General features: G+C 45.6%; 1 protein-coding gene across 2 annotated transcripts in view; it reads left to right on the top strand.

Moving 5' to 3' along the window:
- LOC116517449 (nodal modulator 1-like) overlaps positions 1 to 17,554 on the top strand; it is a 55,201-nt gene that overhangs the window by 7,133 nt on the left and 30,514 nt on the right. For both annotated transcript variants that reach the window (XM_032230380.1, XM_032230381.1), the window contains exons 5-14: positions 383 to 483; positions 1,328 to 1,434; positions 3,393 to 3,465; positions 6,298 to 6,450; positions 8,185 to 8,322; positions 10,833 to 10,922; positions 11,087 to 11,192; positions 13,895 to 14,045; positions 14,152 to 14,329; positions 16,205 to 16,346. In XM_032230380.1, coding sequence (XP_032086271.1) covers positions 383 to 483; positions 1,328 to 1,434; positions 3,393 to 3,465; positions 6,298 to 6,450; positions 8,185 to 8,322; positions 10,833 to 10,922; positions 11,087 to 11,192; positions 13,895 to 14,045; positions 14,152 to 14,329; positions 16,205 to 16,346 — 1,239 coding nt within the window. The remainder of the gene's footprint in view (positions 1 to 382; positions 484 to 1,327; positions 1,435 to 3,392; positions 3,466 to 6,297; positions 6,451 to 8,184; positions 8,323 to 10,832; positions 10,923 to 11,086; positions 11,193 to 13,894; positions 14,046 to 14,151; positions 14,330 to 16,204; positions 16,347 to 17,554) is intronic.

Genomic DNA, 17,554 nt, shown 5'->3' with positions numbered 1-17,554 from the left:
GATGACGTCAGCGACGCGCTTTAATCGGGCGCGGCTTAGCCGAGCGCAGTTTTGACGGGTCATGATGTGCAAGAGGAATGATTCCTAAATCTGCTTTCTATGCATATTTGCTTTCATTACTACAATCACTCAGTGGACATTCTAATGCCTTCTTACCAGTTGACAAGCTATCATGAATCTAGTGAGGCCCACCACTCCCAGAACCCGGTTCCAAGCAAACCGTGGCCAGAGGGTTGGGGACCCCTGTAGATGGCGTGTAAGAATTGGGTTTGGCAAAATCAGTTCAGAGCTTGAACTTTTAATTTGATGAATTGGGGAGGGGAAATGGCTAGTCTTTCACCGGAAAGGATCCCGTTTGAGGGTTTTGATCTTCCTTTTCCAGAGCCAACGAGTGTGGACATCCACGTTGATGGTGTCAACGACATTTGCACTAAAGGAGGCGATATCAATTTTGTTTTCACTGGCTTCTCAGTAAACGGGAAGGTAAGGCTCCCTCTTGTTAAATTTTTATCTTATGACCGTTGCCTGTGTTACGTTGCCGTGACCCGACAAAAGCGTGCACGACAAAAGCGCGCTGACAAAACCGCGTCGCTAAAACCGCAATGTCATCAACGCACCGACAACAGCGTGGCGACAACAGCGCGGTGACAGAAGGGCGCTTTACAACAGCGCGTCAACAGAAAGCCGATATAAGTTAAGGTAGGGGTTAGGTTTAGGGTTAGGTTCAGGGTGAGGTTTAGGGTTAGGGTTAGGGTTAGGTTTAGGGTTAGGTTTAGGGTTAGCGTTATGTTTAGGGTTAGCGTTACGTTTAGGGTTAGGTTTAGTTTTACAGTGTGCTTCTGTCGCCGCGCTGTTGTCGGCACGATTCAGTGCTCATTTGTCGGAGTGCTTAAAAAACTCGCGGTTTTGTCACCGCGGTTTAGTCGGGCGCAGTTTTGTCGTTCGCCCTTTTATCAGTGAACCTTACGTTACCACTTGTTGGACGAAACGTCCATCTGGTTCAGTTCCAAGTGGGGAGAAAGAGACAGGAAACATGGATTGGAAAGATGGTTTTTTTTGGTGGACTGGACCGCATGGGTTTGAAATCCTGGGCAGCTGACCACCTGGACTTGAGAGAGAGAGAGGTATTTCTACCTTCTCTGGGCTTTGAACTTGAGCTTCCTGTTCCTGTGGCAAGAGCGTGTATTCTATTAGTTGCCGCCGGACTCCCATCCTAGGAGTTTGTCTGAATCAGGTTTGGTTGAAGCCCGGGCTGATGTAATGTCCCCAGAGGGTTGCGCCGTGTGATGAGCTCTGCTGAAAGGGTGCTTTTATTCATTCCTTGCAGGTTCTTAGCAAAGGTCAGTCTCTGGGTCCTGCCGGAGTCCTCGTTGTGCTCAGAAGTCCCAGCACGGGCTTGACCTTACAAAGCACAACTACACAGCCTGGAGGAAAGTGAGTGTGAACTCTATCGAGATCTCAGAACAATTTGCAATTAAAACCCCATTTCTCAAGTATTGAACAGTATCAGAAACCGGGTGTGTTCCCCCCCCCCCTTTTCTTTCCAAACTGCGGCTGTGAAAATAGCTAAAGGTTTAGGTGATGGGCTCAAGATTAGTATTTCTCCATCTTTATTGATGTGTGGACTTTCCCAGAATTCCCCAGCCAGAAGTTGACACATCTTAAAAGTTTCCCAGGTTGAAAAACACTGATCTACCGCAGCGGTCAGCAACTGGCGGTCTGTGGACAATGAGAAAATTTGGGTGGTTCGTAGAAAGGTTATTTGCATTTTTCATATTGCATTAAATTAGGGGTACTCAAACTACGCCTCCTGGGAGGGATATGTGCAATGAACGCTTGTGTTGCTGCAGAGAGTCTCCCCCTTTGGGGTCTTTTTGGGGGGCCGGGGGGGGCAGAAATTCCGACTCAGGGTCTGCTTCAGCCTCCTGGTGCGGGGCTTCGGGTAAAGGCTGGAGGGAAGCACTGCTGGTGGCAAAGAGCTGGAGGGCCTTGTTCTAGTGGGGCTGCATCATGCGCTGGAACTGGCCATGATTATTTTATTTATTTATTTATTTATTTATTAGACTTATATACCGCTTCATAGGGCTTTCAGCCCTCTCTAAGCGGTTTACAGATTTTTTTAGCAAATTGAGTCAGCAACTTGCCCCCACAATCTGGGTCCTCATTTCACCCACCTCGGAAGGATGGAAGGCTGAGTCGACCTTGAGCCGGTGAGATTTGAACCGCTGAACTGCAGATCACAGTCAGCTGAAGTGGCCTGCAGTACTGCACCCTAACCACTGTGCCACCTCGGCTCCACCTCTGATGCAGCCCCACTGAGCCTCCAGGTGCCAATACCTGGCTTTGCACCCCTGGAGGTCTTCCCTCTGCTTGGAAAGCCTATGCTCGTAGTCCTCAGTGAGGTGCTTCTGCTGAGCCTCCTTCTCGGTCAGATCCACTTTGAACTGAGCTCTTTTGCCAACTCTTTCTCCTGGTGGCTCCTTAGCTCCAGCAACTGCTTCCTGTGGGGGCCCTAAGGAGCCTGGGCAGGTGGGTGAGGAGTGGGTGGGAGGGGAAGGGCGAGTAGAGGCTGGCGAGGTGCCCCTCGATGTGAGTGACATCAAGTTGGCCATGCCCACCCAGTCACATGACCATCTAGCCACGCCTAGCCAACCAAACGTTAGGTAGATCATATTAATTATTGGCTCCTGTTGTGGGTGTCTGAACGGATTGTACCATTCTGTGCCTATAGGGATTAATGTTGTAACCCGAGGACTACCTGTAGGGATTAATGTCATAACTTGGGGCCTACCATTAAGATTTAATGTCATAACTTGACCATCTGTAGGGATTAATGTCGCAATTCAAGAACCACCTGTAGTGATAAACTCGTAATTCAAGCATCACCTGTAGGGATTAATGTCATAATTCAAGGACCACCTATAGGGATTAACGTCTCTGCTTCCTGTGGGGCCCCAAGGAGCCTGGGCAGGGAGGCGAGGAGTGGCCAGTAGAGGCTGGCGAGGCGCCCCTCGACGTGAGTGACATCAAGTTGGCCATGCCCACCCAGTCACATGACCACCTAGCCACGCCCACCCAGCCAGTCATTAGGCAGATCCTATTAGTCGTCCGCGATATTTAAAATTACGAATTTACTGGTCCCCTTGAGATCTGAAAGGTTGGTGACCTCTGATCTAGATGGAGAAAGGTGTAGAAAAGACCATTCTGGTAGAAATTACCTGGGTGGTAATTTGAGGTCTTCTAAAGAATATCCAACGGGGAACACAGATTTTTTTTTGTGGTGCTGGTCCCCCAAAGTGGAGAGGGGAGTGAATTTCATCCATTGAATTTTATTTCAATGCACAGGAATGGCCCAAAGGGACTATGTGGCTGTCTTTTCTTTTTCCCCCCAGATATGCCTTTTTAAAAGTGCTTCCTGGAGAATATGAAGTCTTTGCTTCTCATCCCACCTGGATGCTGAAAGAGGTAATAAGCGTGACTGTTGGCCTCTTCAGCCGGCTCCCAATGGGAAAGTGATTCTTTCCCAGCTCAATTCTCCCAAGTTGCCTTTAGCAAGATTGATTGAAACGAAAGCGCACCGGGTCGCGAGAATTCCCGCCGCTGAAATTCCTTTGCGTATCGAGACAGTTTACTGTCAAGGTGGAGATTTTTCAGTTTTGTCCCTCGCTGCCTTCCTGTGGACTAGTGCAGTGGTGGAACTCTTCCTTAAGAATGGGGAAGTCGGCTGTTTACACAACAGTCTCCTGGATTTTTATTGGCCTGGAGCCAATCATTACACTCTGAAGAGGATGGGTTAAGGCAGCGGTCGGCAAACTTAAACACTCAAAGAGTCCATTTGAACCCGTTTCCCACAGAAAAGAAAACACTGGAAGTCACAAAGGTCCTAACCGGAAGCCCCCTGTTCAATTCTGGGGCTGACCGGAAGTTCAGTTCCCCCACACCATAGAGTCTCCTCCTAGCACGGCGTCCTTTTTCCTCTACCTGTCATAACCGAAAGCCCTATCAATTGTGGAGACAACTGGAAAACCCTCCCCTTGCCATAGAGTCTTCTCCTGGCGCACTGTGATTCTCTCCCCACCCCCAACCCCACCGGAAGCTCCTCTCAAAATTGTGGCGCTGACCGGTGACGGAGCCGCAGCAGAGGGAGGAAAGAGCCACATGCAGCTCCAGAGCCGCAGTTTGCTGACCCCTGGGGTTAAGGCGATGCTATCCGTATCTTGATTAGATTAAAAAAACAACTCAGACCTGTGATGGTGAACCTATGGCACGCATGCCAGAGGTGGCACACAGATCCCTCTCTGTGGGCACGTGCACCATCACCAGCTGCTCTTCTGGGTTTCTGGCAGCTGGTCTTCATGGGCACTTGAGCGCTGGAAAACGCCCCCCCAAAATGGCAAAAACCAGTCCTTTTTCTGGGCTGTTTTCAGGACATTTTCGGGCCCAAAATGGCCTGAAAACAGCCCTAAAAATGGCATGAAAATGGCCAAAAAACAGGAATGCGCATTCTGGCCAGCTGGTCTTTGGGTTTCCGGGGCTCCTGGGCGCATGCACGAGCGTTCCAGTTTGGCCAAAGATTCATCATGACTGTCATAGACCTTTTCTGCCGTTCATCTTTTCTTTGAGCGGGTGAATAGCAATAGCACTTAAACTCATATAAGATGTTTAAGATGTTTGTTTAAGATGTTTATTAACATTTGTAGGCCGCCCTTTTCCCTGAGGGGACTCAGGGCGGCTCACATAAAATCAGGGAGGGGGAATACAAACAATGACGTAGACACATATAATAAAAGTAATAAGCAACATACATTCATCATTCGGGAGGGGCGGCTATCCTTGTCCCCAGGCCTGACGGGCTAGCCAGTTCTTGAGGGCTGTGCGGAAGGCCTGGACGGTGGTGAGGGTACGAATCTCCACGGGGAGTTCGTTCCAAAGGGTCGGGGCTACTACTGAGAAGGCCCTCCTCCTTGTGGTTGCCAGCCGGCACTGGCTGGCCGATGGAATACGGAGGAGGCCCAATCTGTGAGATCTAATTGGTCGCAGGGAGGTAATTGGCAGAAGGCGGTCTCTCAAGTATCCAGATCCACTACCATGCAGGGCTTTATGGGTGACTAATAGCACCTTGAAGCGCATCCGGAGATCGACAGGTAGCCAGCACAGCTCGCGGAGGATAGGTGTTATGTGGGTGAACCGAGGTGCACCCACAATCACTCGCGCGGCCGCGTTCTGTACTAGCTGAAGTCGCCGGATGCTCTTCAAGGGCAGCCCCATGTAGAGCACATTGCAGTATTCCAGCCTAGAGGTCACAAGGGCCCGAGTGACTGTTGTGAGCGCCTCCCGATTCAGGTAGGGTCGCAACTGGCGCACCAGGCGAACCTGGGCGAATGCCCCCCTGGTCACAGCCGTCAGGTGGTGGTCAAACGATAGCTGTGGATCCAGGAGGACTCCCAAGTTGCGGACCCTCTCTGAGGGGTATAAAATTTGACCCCCCAGCCTGAGTGATGGAATATTGGTCGAATCTTTGGGAGGGAATACCACTTCATAATGCTTTACAGCCCCTCTCTAAGTGGTTTGCAGAGTCAGCCTACTGCCCTCCAACAATATTGGTCCTCCTTTTGTTGACTTTGGAAGGCTGAGTCGCACGTAAGACCCATCAGGATTGAACTCCTGGCAGTGGGCAGAGTTTGCCCGCAACGCTGCATTCCAGCCACGGTGCTATCAGGGGTTCATGCAAACAAAATAACTTTCCCAAGTTGAGTTGGGTTTCCCAATCCCACCAACTCTCGTCTTTGTATATTGTTTTAGTATGTGAGTCGTAGATTTTGCCTTACAATAGCACTTAGACTTATATACCGCTTTGTAGTGCTTTACAGCCCTTTCTAAAATGGTTTACAAAGTCAGCCTCTTGCCCCCAACAATCTGGGTCCTCATTTTACCCACCTCAGAAGGACGGAAGGCTGAGTCGACCTTGAGCCTGGTGAGATCTGAACGTCCAAGTTGCAGGCAGCCGGCAGCCAGCAGAAAGTAGCCTGCAGTACCGCACTCTTAACCACTGTGCCACTGTGGCTCATATCCAAGGCAGTCATATCCCTTTTTTTCAGTGATGTTATAACTTCGAGCGGTCACTAAATGAATGGTTGCAAGTTAAAAACGTAAGCCCCGTCGGGATCGAACTCCTGGCAAAGGGCAGTGTATGCCTGCAATACTGCATTATAACCACTTGCACCACTGGGATTTGATGACAGCGATATATATCTTGCATCGGTTCTGGGTTCTCACCTGTTGCTTTCTGCATTTAAGGCCACCACTACCGTTCGGGTCACCAGCTCCAATGCATACGCTTCCAGTCCGCTCATCGTGGCCGGGTACAATGTCTCTGGATCAGTCCGAAGTGACGGCGAGCCGATGAAAGGCGTCATGTTTCTCCTCTTCTCCTCTTCGGTAGCAAAGGAGGTCAGTGCAGATGTTACGAATCAGAACTATTAGTACTAATTAGCTCCTTCGCCGATCGGTTCCCTTCTCCCCCTTGGGGTTCTTGTAGGTTTAGGTTAGGTTTATTCGATTTATTTGCCGCCCTTCTCCCAAGGACTCGGGGCGGCGTACAACATTAAAAGAAACACATAATATAAAAGTTAAAAAGAATTTAAATAGGATATCCCAAACCCAATTAAAAATGGCAATGACATTTTTTTTAAAGAAGAATTCAAATTCAAATTAACAGTGAATCAATGATTTGTTTTGTTTTGTTCAGGCCAGGCTGGCTTGCTGGAAAAGCCAACTTTTTAGGGAGCGTTGAAAGGACCGTAGGTCGGGGATTATACGAAGCTCCGGGGGCAGCTCATTCCAGAGGGAAGGTGCTCCCACAGAGAAGGCTCTCTCCCTGGGGGTCACTGGCCGACGGCACCCTGAGGAGGCCAACTCTGTGGGATCGCAGTGGACGGTGGGAGGCTACTTGTAGTACTTAATGAAGGCAGTTCCATGGAAGAAGACTCGACGGGCTTAATCTGTTCAGGAACCAATTAATTATTCGCTCCTGGTGTGGGTGGCTGAACGGAGTGTACCATTCTGTGTCTATAGGGATTAATGTTGTAACTCGAGGACTACCTGTAGGGAATAACGTCGTAACTTGGGGCCTACCATTAAGATTTAATGTCATAACTTGACCATCTGTAGGGATTAATGTCGCAATTCAAGAACCACCTGTAGTGATAAACTCGTAACTCAAGCATCACCTGTAGGGATTAATGTCATAATTCAAGGACCACCTATAGGGATTAATATCATAACTCGATCCCTACCAGTAAGGTTTAATGTCATAACTCGAGGATCATCTGTAGGGATTAATGTCATAACTCGAGCCCTACCAGTAAGGTTTAATGTCATAATTTGAGGCCTATCAGTAAGATTTCATGCCATAACTTGAGGATCATCTGTAGGGATTAATGTCATAACTCGAGCCCTACCAGTAAGGTTTAATGTCGTAACTCGAGGATCATCTCTAGGGATTAATGTCATAACTCGAGCCCTACCAGTAAGGTTTAATGTCGTAATTTGAGGCCTATCAGTAAGATTTAATGCCATAACTTGAGCATCATCTGTAGGGATTAATGTCATAACTCGAGCCCTACCAGTAAGGTTTAATGTCGTAACTCGAGGATCATCTCTAGGGATTAATGTCATAACTCGAGGCCTACTGGTAAGGTTTAATGTGATAACTTGAGTATTACCTATAAAAATTAATGTCATAACTTGAGGACCATCTGTAGGGATTAATGTCGCAATTCAAGGACCACCTGTAGTGATAAACACGTAACTCAAGCACCCCCTGTAGGGATTAATGTCATAACTCAAGCACCCCCTGTAGGGATTAATGTCATAACTCAAGGACCACCTGTAGGGATTAATGTCATAACTCAAGGACCACCTGTAGGGATTAATGTCATAACTCAAGGACCACCTGTAGGGATTAATGTCATAACTCAAGGACTACCTGTAGGGATTAATGTCATAACTCAAGGACTACCTGTAGGGATTAATGTCATAACTCAAGGACTACCTGTAGGGATTAATGTCATAACTCGAGGCCTACCTGTAGGGATTAATGTCGTAACTCGAAGATCACCTTTGGGATTAATGCCATAACTCAAGGGAACCACCTGTAGGGATTAATATTATCTTTTTGCACAGGACATTATGGGCTGCAATTCTTCTCCAGTGGATGGTTTTCCTGCATGGGAAGATTCTCTCACCTACCTTTGCAATGTCATTTCCAAAGAGGACGGTACCTTTACCTTCCAGTCTCTGCCAAGTGGCAAATATGCTGTGGTGAGTAAGATGCCCGGAGATTTTCCTCAACAGCGCAGCGTCTTCCAATTGTGCTTCCGGCACGCAGCCTGCTCCAAATCCTGCCTCGTGCAGGGAAAAGCATCGATCAGTTCTCTTCAGAATTAGCAGAGGATTTAGAAACTTACCATATTTTTCGGAGTATAAGACGCACCAAGGTTTTGAAGAAGCAAATTAAAAAAAAAAAAGTTTTTGCACTCTGCAAACCTCCCCAAAACCTCCCTATTTTGTGAAAATGGGCCCTTTTTTTTTCCAAAAAAGGGCATGAATAGGAGTCTTTAGGAGTCTTGTAGAGTGCTCCTGGGGGGGTGCCCCCCCCCCAAATGAGCAAAAAATGGCCCGTTTTTCATTAAAAAAAAAGGGCATGCATAGCCTTTAGGAGGCTTATAGAGTGCTTATGGGAGCTGGGGTGGGGGCAAAATTGAGCAAAAAGCAGCCTGTTTTTCGCTCATTTCTGCCCTTCCCAGCCCCCAGGAGCACTCTGAAAGCCTCCTAAAGGCTTTGCACTGCCATTTTGGTGAAGGGGCGGGGTTTCGGGATGCAAAAATGCTGTATTCAGTGTATAAGACGCCCCTAGATTTTCAGCCTCTTTTGAGGCAAAAAAAGGTTCGTATTATAGTCTGAAAACTACGGTAGTTGGACAGGGCTGTTTTTCTCACCCAGCAGAAGTCCTCTGACCTCCAATATCTGTCTGTCTGTCTTCTATCTTCTTCTCCCTCCCTCCTTCCTTCCTCCCTCCCTCCTCCTCCTTTCTTCTTCCTTCCTTCTTCCTCCTTTTTCTTTCTTTCTTCTTCCTCCTCCTATCTTCTATCTTCTTCCTTCCATACATACATGTATGTATGTGTATGTTCCAGTATAACTCTGTGTGTATGTTCCAGCATAACTCTGAAACGCCTTGAGCAATTTCAACCAAATATAATACACAGGTGACTTACTCTCTGGAGACAAATAGTAGGGTAAGACACCCCTAAGACCCCTCAGGGTGTGTGTGTTCTGTTAAGACGCAGCCTGTTGTGCCTTTAAATAGCTTCTACTGTACTGCCGTAAAATGGCTTCTATTGTACAGCGCAGTGGAGTTGCCATGGTAACAGCTTCACAGTACTACACCCGGAGTTACTGTTACTCTGGTAAGGGGAAAAATCCAACATTAGCAATTACGTTTGGTCCGGATGTTTCCCCCCTATAAATAAATACCCGAGCAACGCTGAGTTATCGGCTAGCCAATAACAATGTACGCATTGATGAAATCAAACGGAATAATCATCCAGGGGTGTCAGGCATCCAGAAGCATTATTTCCACCCAGGAAATGCATTTCAGTGTTAATGTAGTTGTGTCGAGCTCAGCAAGAAATCTGTTAGCAGCGTTTACAGTTATTAAATCTGATTGAATGTTTTCAGCTGGTTTTTTTTTTTCTCCCTCTAGTTTTGGATGCCACCCAGAATCCGCTGGAGTTGGAAGGCTAATAAATTTTAAATAATAAACTGGCGATTGGTCCCAGTGGTTTTATATACAGTATATAAAAATAAAATAAAATCCTGCACCACATTTCTGCTTATATCCTCAGACTCTTACCTTAATCATTCTTAGGTCTTGGTTGAGGTGGTTAGGGCTTGAATTATTTAGTTTCCATCAGTCTGTGAATCTGATTATAATACATCAGTGAGAAAGGACACTGGGCTTCTCCCCCCCAGCCCTCTTTGATAGTAAATTTTACTCAGTGTGGAACTAATCCGTTCTCTCCAGACTGATTCACTCAGAAAGCTGGTGTGTTGACAGCACAGTAAACTAATTTTATTCCACACTAGCCAATAACCTGTATTTATTTATTTTGTATTTATTTATAGGGGGGAAATGTCCAGACCAAACATAATTTCTAATGTTGGATTTCCCCCCTTACCAGAGGGAGCCCCCTTGTGGATTATTGTGAAGCCATGCTAATGGGTTCCATTGTGTTGCACAGTAGAAGCCATTTTACGGCAGTACAGTAGAATCCATTTTAAGGCACAACAGGATGTATCTTGACAGAATACACACCCCGAGGGGTATTAGGGGTGTCTTACCCCCACAGTATTTGTTTCCAGAAAGTAAGTCATCTGTACCAGGTTTGGTTGTAATTGCTTGAGGTGTTCCAGAATTATGCTGGCTGGCTGGCTGGCTGGCTGGCTGGCTGGATGGATGGATGGATGGATGGATGGATGGATGGATGGATGGATAGATAGATGATAGATAGATAGATAGATAGATAGATAGATAGATAGATAGATAGATAGATAGATAGATGGATGATAGATAGTCATGGACCAAAAAAACCCCCAAAATAATCAAACCGTCCAACCCTAAAACCTAGATTTTCGAGCCCAGTTACTAACCATGCATAGGAAAGGATTCTGGTTTAGCCGTATATACAGATGTCTCCAGTAGGATGGGAAGGATCTAGATTGGATTTGAACCTTAAAAGACATTTTAAGCTCGGGTTGCTGTCTCCATCCAGATACCCTTTTACAGAGGGGAGAGGATTACATTCGACGTGGCCCCTTCCAAATTGGATTTCGTCGTGGAGCACGATAGTCTCAAAATCGAGGTAGGTTCTGCCGGAGAGCTGCATTAGCGCCCTTGCATAAATTCCGTTGGAAGGGCCACCTTTTGGGAAAACGGGACATTCGGAACAGTTTCGGAACTTTTTCAGAAAGGGGAGAGATGATTAAAAAGTCCCAACAGGGTTCAAATTCTGTTCCTCCTTTTCAGCCAGTCTTCCACGTCATGGGGTTCTCGGTCACCGGCAGGATTTTGAACAGCCCCGAGGGCGAAGGCGTGCCGGATGCCACCGTGATCCTGAACAGCCAGTTTAAAGGTGGGTGCCAGTTTCCATCTTGACCTCCATCGGCGATGTTCAAATTGGGCAACTTTTTTAGCAGATTTTTTTATTATTATTTTTTCCCTTCTACAACACCTTACAGTCATTACATCAACATTGTTATGTCATCATACCTTTACATGTATATAATATTCCGCTTGTATATTTACATACTTTATACACAGTTCTATATATATTTATATATATATTATTTTTGGGCTTAATTAATTTTATTCTTGTTTTGCAGCCATTTGTACCAATTGTTCCAAATTTCATAATATTCCGACTCTTCTTTACCTTTTAATTTCAGTGTTAATTTGTCTATCTCTGCACAATCCAAAGTTTTTTTTTTATCACTAATTCGTCCGAGGGGGTATTATTTTGTTTCCAGCATTGGGCAAATGCTATTCTAGCTGTCGTTAGCAGATGTGTTAATATGTACTTAATTTTCTTTGTATATTTCCCTTTGATTATTCCCAGTAGAAAGATTTCGGGTTTCTATTTTATCTGTTCTCCTGTAATTTCTTGCACCCATTTCCAAATTTTTGTCCAATATTTTTGTCTTTCCGGGCAGGTCCACCATATGTGATAATAGGTCCCTTGTACTTTTTTACACTTCCAGCAGGTCGGCTTCATGTTTGGGTACATTTTGGCCAATCTTGTTGGTGATAAATGCCAACGATAAAACATTTTGTATATATTTTCTTTAAGTGATGGTGATCGTGTTAGTTTATAATTTGTGCAAATTGGGCAACTTTTAAGACTGGTGGGACTTGAATAGAGCTGGAGGGAACCTTGGAGGCCTTCTAGTCCAGCCCTCTGCTCAAGCAGGAGAACCTTTACCAGGGATGGTGAACCTTTTCGGCACGCACAGCACTTCTTGAGTGCCCAAAAGGAAGTATTTCACGCACGAACCAGGTGCTCGTCTGGGCCACATCCAGAAAGAAGGGTTCCACCACAAAACCGCGGACGACAAAATCGCGCTCGACAAAAGCGCGTACGTGACGTCATCACAGCGCGACGAAAACATCGCACTGTGATCGATAAATGTAAAAATAAAGCGAAAACCTTACCGTAACCCCCCCAAACCTAACCCTAAATCTAACCCTAAACCTAACCCTAAATCTAACCCTAAACCTAACCCTTAACCTAACCCTAAACCTAATGCTAACCCTTAACCTAACGCTAAACGTAACCCTAACGCTCTAAACCTAACCCTTAACCTAACCCTAACCCTAAACTTAACCCTTACCTTTATGTGAATCGGCTTGCTTTAATTTTATTTTTATTTCAATTTTTAATTTTTTTCGTCACGCTGTGATGATGTCAAATGCGCGCTTTCGTCGATCACGCTTTTGTGGACCGCGGTTTTGACGGGTCACGGAAAGAAGAGCTTCCCAGGGGGGGCGTGCCTGCACTGGAAAACTTCCAGTTCCTGGCACATACATGTGCCCCAGCCTTCTGGTTACTGTCAGACATGCACACATGCCATCAGCTGGCGCATGCTCATACCATCAAACATCTAGCTTTTCCAGTTTCTGGCACTGCCGCACTCACAAAGCCCAGCTGATCGTCGTGTGCGCATGCGCGCCAGAAACCGGGGAAGAGGAACAGGCGATACCCCGCCTGCCAAGCGACATGGCTCCACATGCCACTTTGGGCACACATGCCATAGCTTTGCTATCACGGGCCTATACTATTTCAGGTTCAGCGTGTGCTGGCTGGGGAATCTGGGAGTTGAAATCCACAAGTCTTAAAAGTTCCCAAGGTTGGACACCCCTGAAAGATTGTGTGTAGAAGCAACGGTTGTATAAAAGTCAGTGCAGCATTGTTGCAAAGACTTAGAAGAAATCGGGGGGTTTAAAGGCTTTAAGAGGTACTTACTATCTGTGGCAAATCTAGGCGGCATCCTAAAAAGCAGAGACATCACCCTGCCAACACAAATGCATCTAGTCAAGGCTGTGGTTTTCCCAGTTGCAATGGATGGCTGTGAAGGTTGGACCATAAGGAAGGCTGAGCACCAAAGAATGGAGGCCTTTGAACTCTGGTGCTGGAGAAGACGTCTGCGAGTCCCTTGGACAGCAAGGCCATCCAACTGGTCAGTCCTAGAGGAGATCAACCCTAACTGCTCTTTAGAAGGCCAGATCCTGAAGAGGAAACTCAAAGACTTTGGCCACCTGATGAGAAGGAAGGACTCCCTGGAGAAGATCCTCATGCTGGGAAAGATGGCGGGCAAAAGAAGGAGGACTGCAAGGCCATCCAACCGGTCAGTCCTAGAGGAGATCAACCCTGACTGCTCTTTAGAAGGCCAGATCTTGAAGAGGAAACTCAAAGACTTTGGCCACCTAATGAGAAGGAAGAAGGACTCCCTGGAGAAGAGCCTCATGCTGGGAACGATGGAGGGCAAAAGAAGAAGGGGACGACAGAGAAGGAGGTGGCTGGATGCAGTCACCAAAGCAGTCGGCATGAGCTTAAATGTACTCCAGAGGATGATAGAGGACAGGAAGGCCTGGAGGAACGTCATCCATGGGTTGGACATGACTTCGAAACTAACAACAACAATTTTTGAAATTCCCGACCTGTAGCCAGGAAAGTCACTAGGCATTCTGAAAGTTTAAGTCCCAGTTTCTTTGCAGATGGATAGATTACTTTTATTTTTCTCACCTTTGCCTGCTTGTTCCTTTTCCCCCCGCTTCCAGTTATGACCCGGTCGGATGGTTCTTTCCGCCTTGAAAACATCACCACCGGCACCTACACCATCCAGGCTCACAAAGACCACCTCTTCTTCGATACCATCACGGTGAAGATTGCTCCCAACACCCCACAGCTGGCTGACATCATAGTAACAGAGTGAGTGCCCCTTAAAAGGTGTCCCTGCCTAAACGGAATTGGCCATGTTTCTAGCCACTATGTGAATTTCACATCTGTTTCTCCTTTGTTCCAAAACAAAACATAGATTCAGCGTCTGTGGGCAGATCTCTGTGACCCGCTTCCCCGAATCGATCAAGCAGATCACCAAGTACAAAGTGAACATGTGGCCGCAGGATAAGGATAAGGCTGTGCTGATGACCACTGAAACCGATGCTCGCGGTGGGTTTTGTTTCAAGGCGAAACCAGGATTATATGTTCTTCAGGTATGTTCTATGTTTACTATCATTTTTCTGTTCTTTTGCTTTTTCCAGTTACAAATGGAATCTTGGACCTTGTTTCCTTGGGATTTTTATTTATATATATATATATGTATGTATGTATGTATGTATGTATGTATGTATGTATGTATGTATACATACTCGAGTATAAGCCTAGTTTTTCAGCCCACTTTTTGGGCTGAAAAAAGCTGCCTCGGCTTATACTCGAGTCAGTGAAAAATTTGCCCGAAATGGAGGAGAAAAAGGGGCGGGGCCATGCCGCTGGGTGACACTCGTGAATGGCCCAGTGCCCCTGTGAGTTTCCCCTCCCTCTGTGTCAGTTTGCCGCGCAGCGCGCACCGCACCATCCCCCCTCCTCACGTTCTAATGTAATGCAGGGCTGTCTTACGATTCCCCTTCCTCCCCCTCCTGCCGCTCTGCAACGATGTCCCACCTCCTCCTTGTTATGGCAAGCAGCCACATAGCGATGTCCCACCTCCTCTGGTACAGTGATCCAATGATAGGAATCACTGTGCCGTGTGTCATAGGAGGCGGGACATCACTCCCGCGGCTGCACGGGACATCATCATCACAGCGGGACATCAGCATCATGAGGTGAGTGAAGTATTTCATTGAATACACCGCTAGTTTACTGTTTTTCTTTGAAATAAATATTCAAAAACATTATTGGTATCTATTTTTATTTTTGAAATTTACCGGTAGCTGCTGCATTTCCCACCCTAGGCTTATACTCGAGTCAATAACTTTTCCAGTTTTTTGTGGTAAAATTAGGTGCCTCGGCTTATATTCGGGTCGGCCTATACTCGAGTATATACGGTATATATTCTTTTTCTTAAAAAACAAAAGAACACATACAAAACAGGAGCAAGAAAAAAAAACAACTTTCCTCCATTTCATCAAGCATGTCATTTGGTTACAGGTTTTTGTGCATCAATTCTTAAGATTAAGAATAACATCACTGGTTTTGCATTAAACATAACTGAATATTTCGCTGTCATTGAGCATTATGTGTTCAAATTACCATTAATAATCTTTCATTTGCAACAATCCTTATTTCCTTGAATTCATAATTATCTATCAAATAACAATGTCTTTAAAGTATTATAATATCACCTATCTCCAAGGAGAAAGAGCGGAGATTAGAACAAAGAATTCCCATTAATTTATAATATACGTTCATATTTTCAATTGGCCATAATGCCACCAATCATCCAGAGTTTGAAGAGTAGTTCTCCATTATTAATTGTTAATCCATATAGTGGTTAAGTATTTCAAATTATATGTGTATCAATTGTTCATTACATCATCATTGGTCCGTTTAATATACAAAGATCTTTCTAATATAAAATGGTCACTACATACAATTATACCAAAGTGTTCAAATCATCCTTGGGATTTTTATACTAGAAACAGGAAAGGTTTTTTTTTTTAACAGATTAAGAACTGTTTGTTTCTACTTTGCAAATGGACATTTGCAAATGGCCATAACATATCTTTGGCTCGGACTGTGTGTTGGTGTGGGACGAGGTGGGTCAGAACAGTTTACCAGCTTTTTCCGAGTATAGAAACCAGTGGGCTGCATGCAATTTCTTAAGCCGGGATTCCTTGTTTATCATACGTGAGGATCTGCTATGTTGCAGTGCATGGGAGTGATTCCTGCTACTTGTATTTGATTGCAGCAACAGAACAGGGGAAATCTTCTGTGGTTCTAAGACCGTAGTAAAAAAGATTGCAGAAATTGTGGCAAACATCACCAAAAAGAGCCATTGGCAGACAGGAACCGCCTAGAAGTTTTTTTTTTTTAATTGGATGTTTGGTTTTCCAAAATCTATCCTGGATTCCTGAGTTGCTTTCTTGCAGGTCATTGTTCCCGATGCAGAAATGAGAGCAGGACTTGCTTTAAAACCCAAAGTGTTTCCTGTTACGGTGGCTTCCAAGCCAGTGATGGATGTGATCTTCTCTCAGTTCTTGGCTTCTGTTTCCGGGAAGATCACTTGCTTGGGTAAGCTATTTTTTCCTCCCGGTCCCCGAAAAACACAGGGTGTGACCCGTCCTTCCGTATGACTATAACTTTGTTGCTTGTATCTTTACGATTTACATTATATTATTTAGTTTTGTCAGGGTAATGATTTAAGAGCTGACCAGCTGCTACAATGATGTAGTGCTGGAAATGAATCAGCAAGGTTTTTGGGCTGATATCACTTTAAGAGCCTGTAATAAGAAGAGGCCCTGTTGGGGCACATCTCTCCATGTTTGCTTCCATGCTGTAATTGCTGATTGCTATTTGTTTGAGATCTGACTAAAGTACATGTATGTATATATTCTTTGTGAATAAAACCACTATTTAAACACATACCTCTGTTTACAGTATTTGCTCCTGGGTTGTCTCACATAGTTACATTGTGCGCAACTCTGACAAGTTTCCTAGTACAATTTATGTTGATTCTATCACTGTGGTATCTTAAGATTTATAATGAAAGTATTTTTATGATGACTAGGATCATGATTTATCACATAGCTTTTATGTACACTGAGAGCTTATGCACCGAAGAAAAATTCCTTCTGTGTCCAATCTCACTTGGCCAATAAAGAATTCTATTCTATTCTTAATTCTATTCTATTCTTAATTCTATTCTTATCTCTATTCTATTCTACTCTTAATTCTGTTCTACTCTATTCTTAATTCTGTTCTATTATTTCTATTCTACTCTTAATTCTGTTCTACTCTATTACTGTATATACTCGAGTATAAGCCTATTTTTTCAGCCCACTTTTTGGGCTGAAAAAAGCTGCCTCGGCTTATACTCGAGTCAGTGAAAAATTTGCCCGAAATGGAGGAGAAAAAGGGGCGGGGCCATGCCGCTGGGTGACACTCGTGAATGGCCCAGTGCCCCTGTGAGTTTCCCCTCCCTCTGTGTCAGTTTGCCGCGCAGCGCGCACCGCACCATCCCCCCTCCTCACGTTCTAATGTAATGCAGGGCTGTCTTACGATTCCCCTTCCTCCCCCTCCTGCCGCTCTGCAACGATGTCCCACCTCCTCCTTGTTATGGCAAGCAGCCACATAGCGATGTCCCACCTCCTCTGGTACAGTGATCCAATGATAGGAATCACTGTGCCGTGTGTCATAGGAGGCGGGACATCACTCCCGCGGCTGCACGGGACATCATCATCACAGCGGGACATCAGCATCATGAGGTGAGTGAAGTATTT

Source organism: Thamnophis elegans, chromosome 14 (genome assembly GCF_009769535.1).
Source record: "Thamnophis elegans isolate rThaEle1 chromosome 14, rThaEle1.pri, whole genome shotgun sequence".
In the NCBI taxonomy this organism is placed as follows: domain Eukaryota; kingdom Metazoa; phylum Chordata; class Lepidosauria; order Squamata; family Colubridae; genus Thamnophis; species Thamnophis elegans.
The sequence above is the reverse complement of the archived record's forward strand: the minus strand, read 5'-3'. Positions and strand labels throughout refer to the sequence as shown.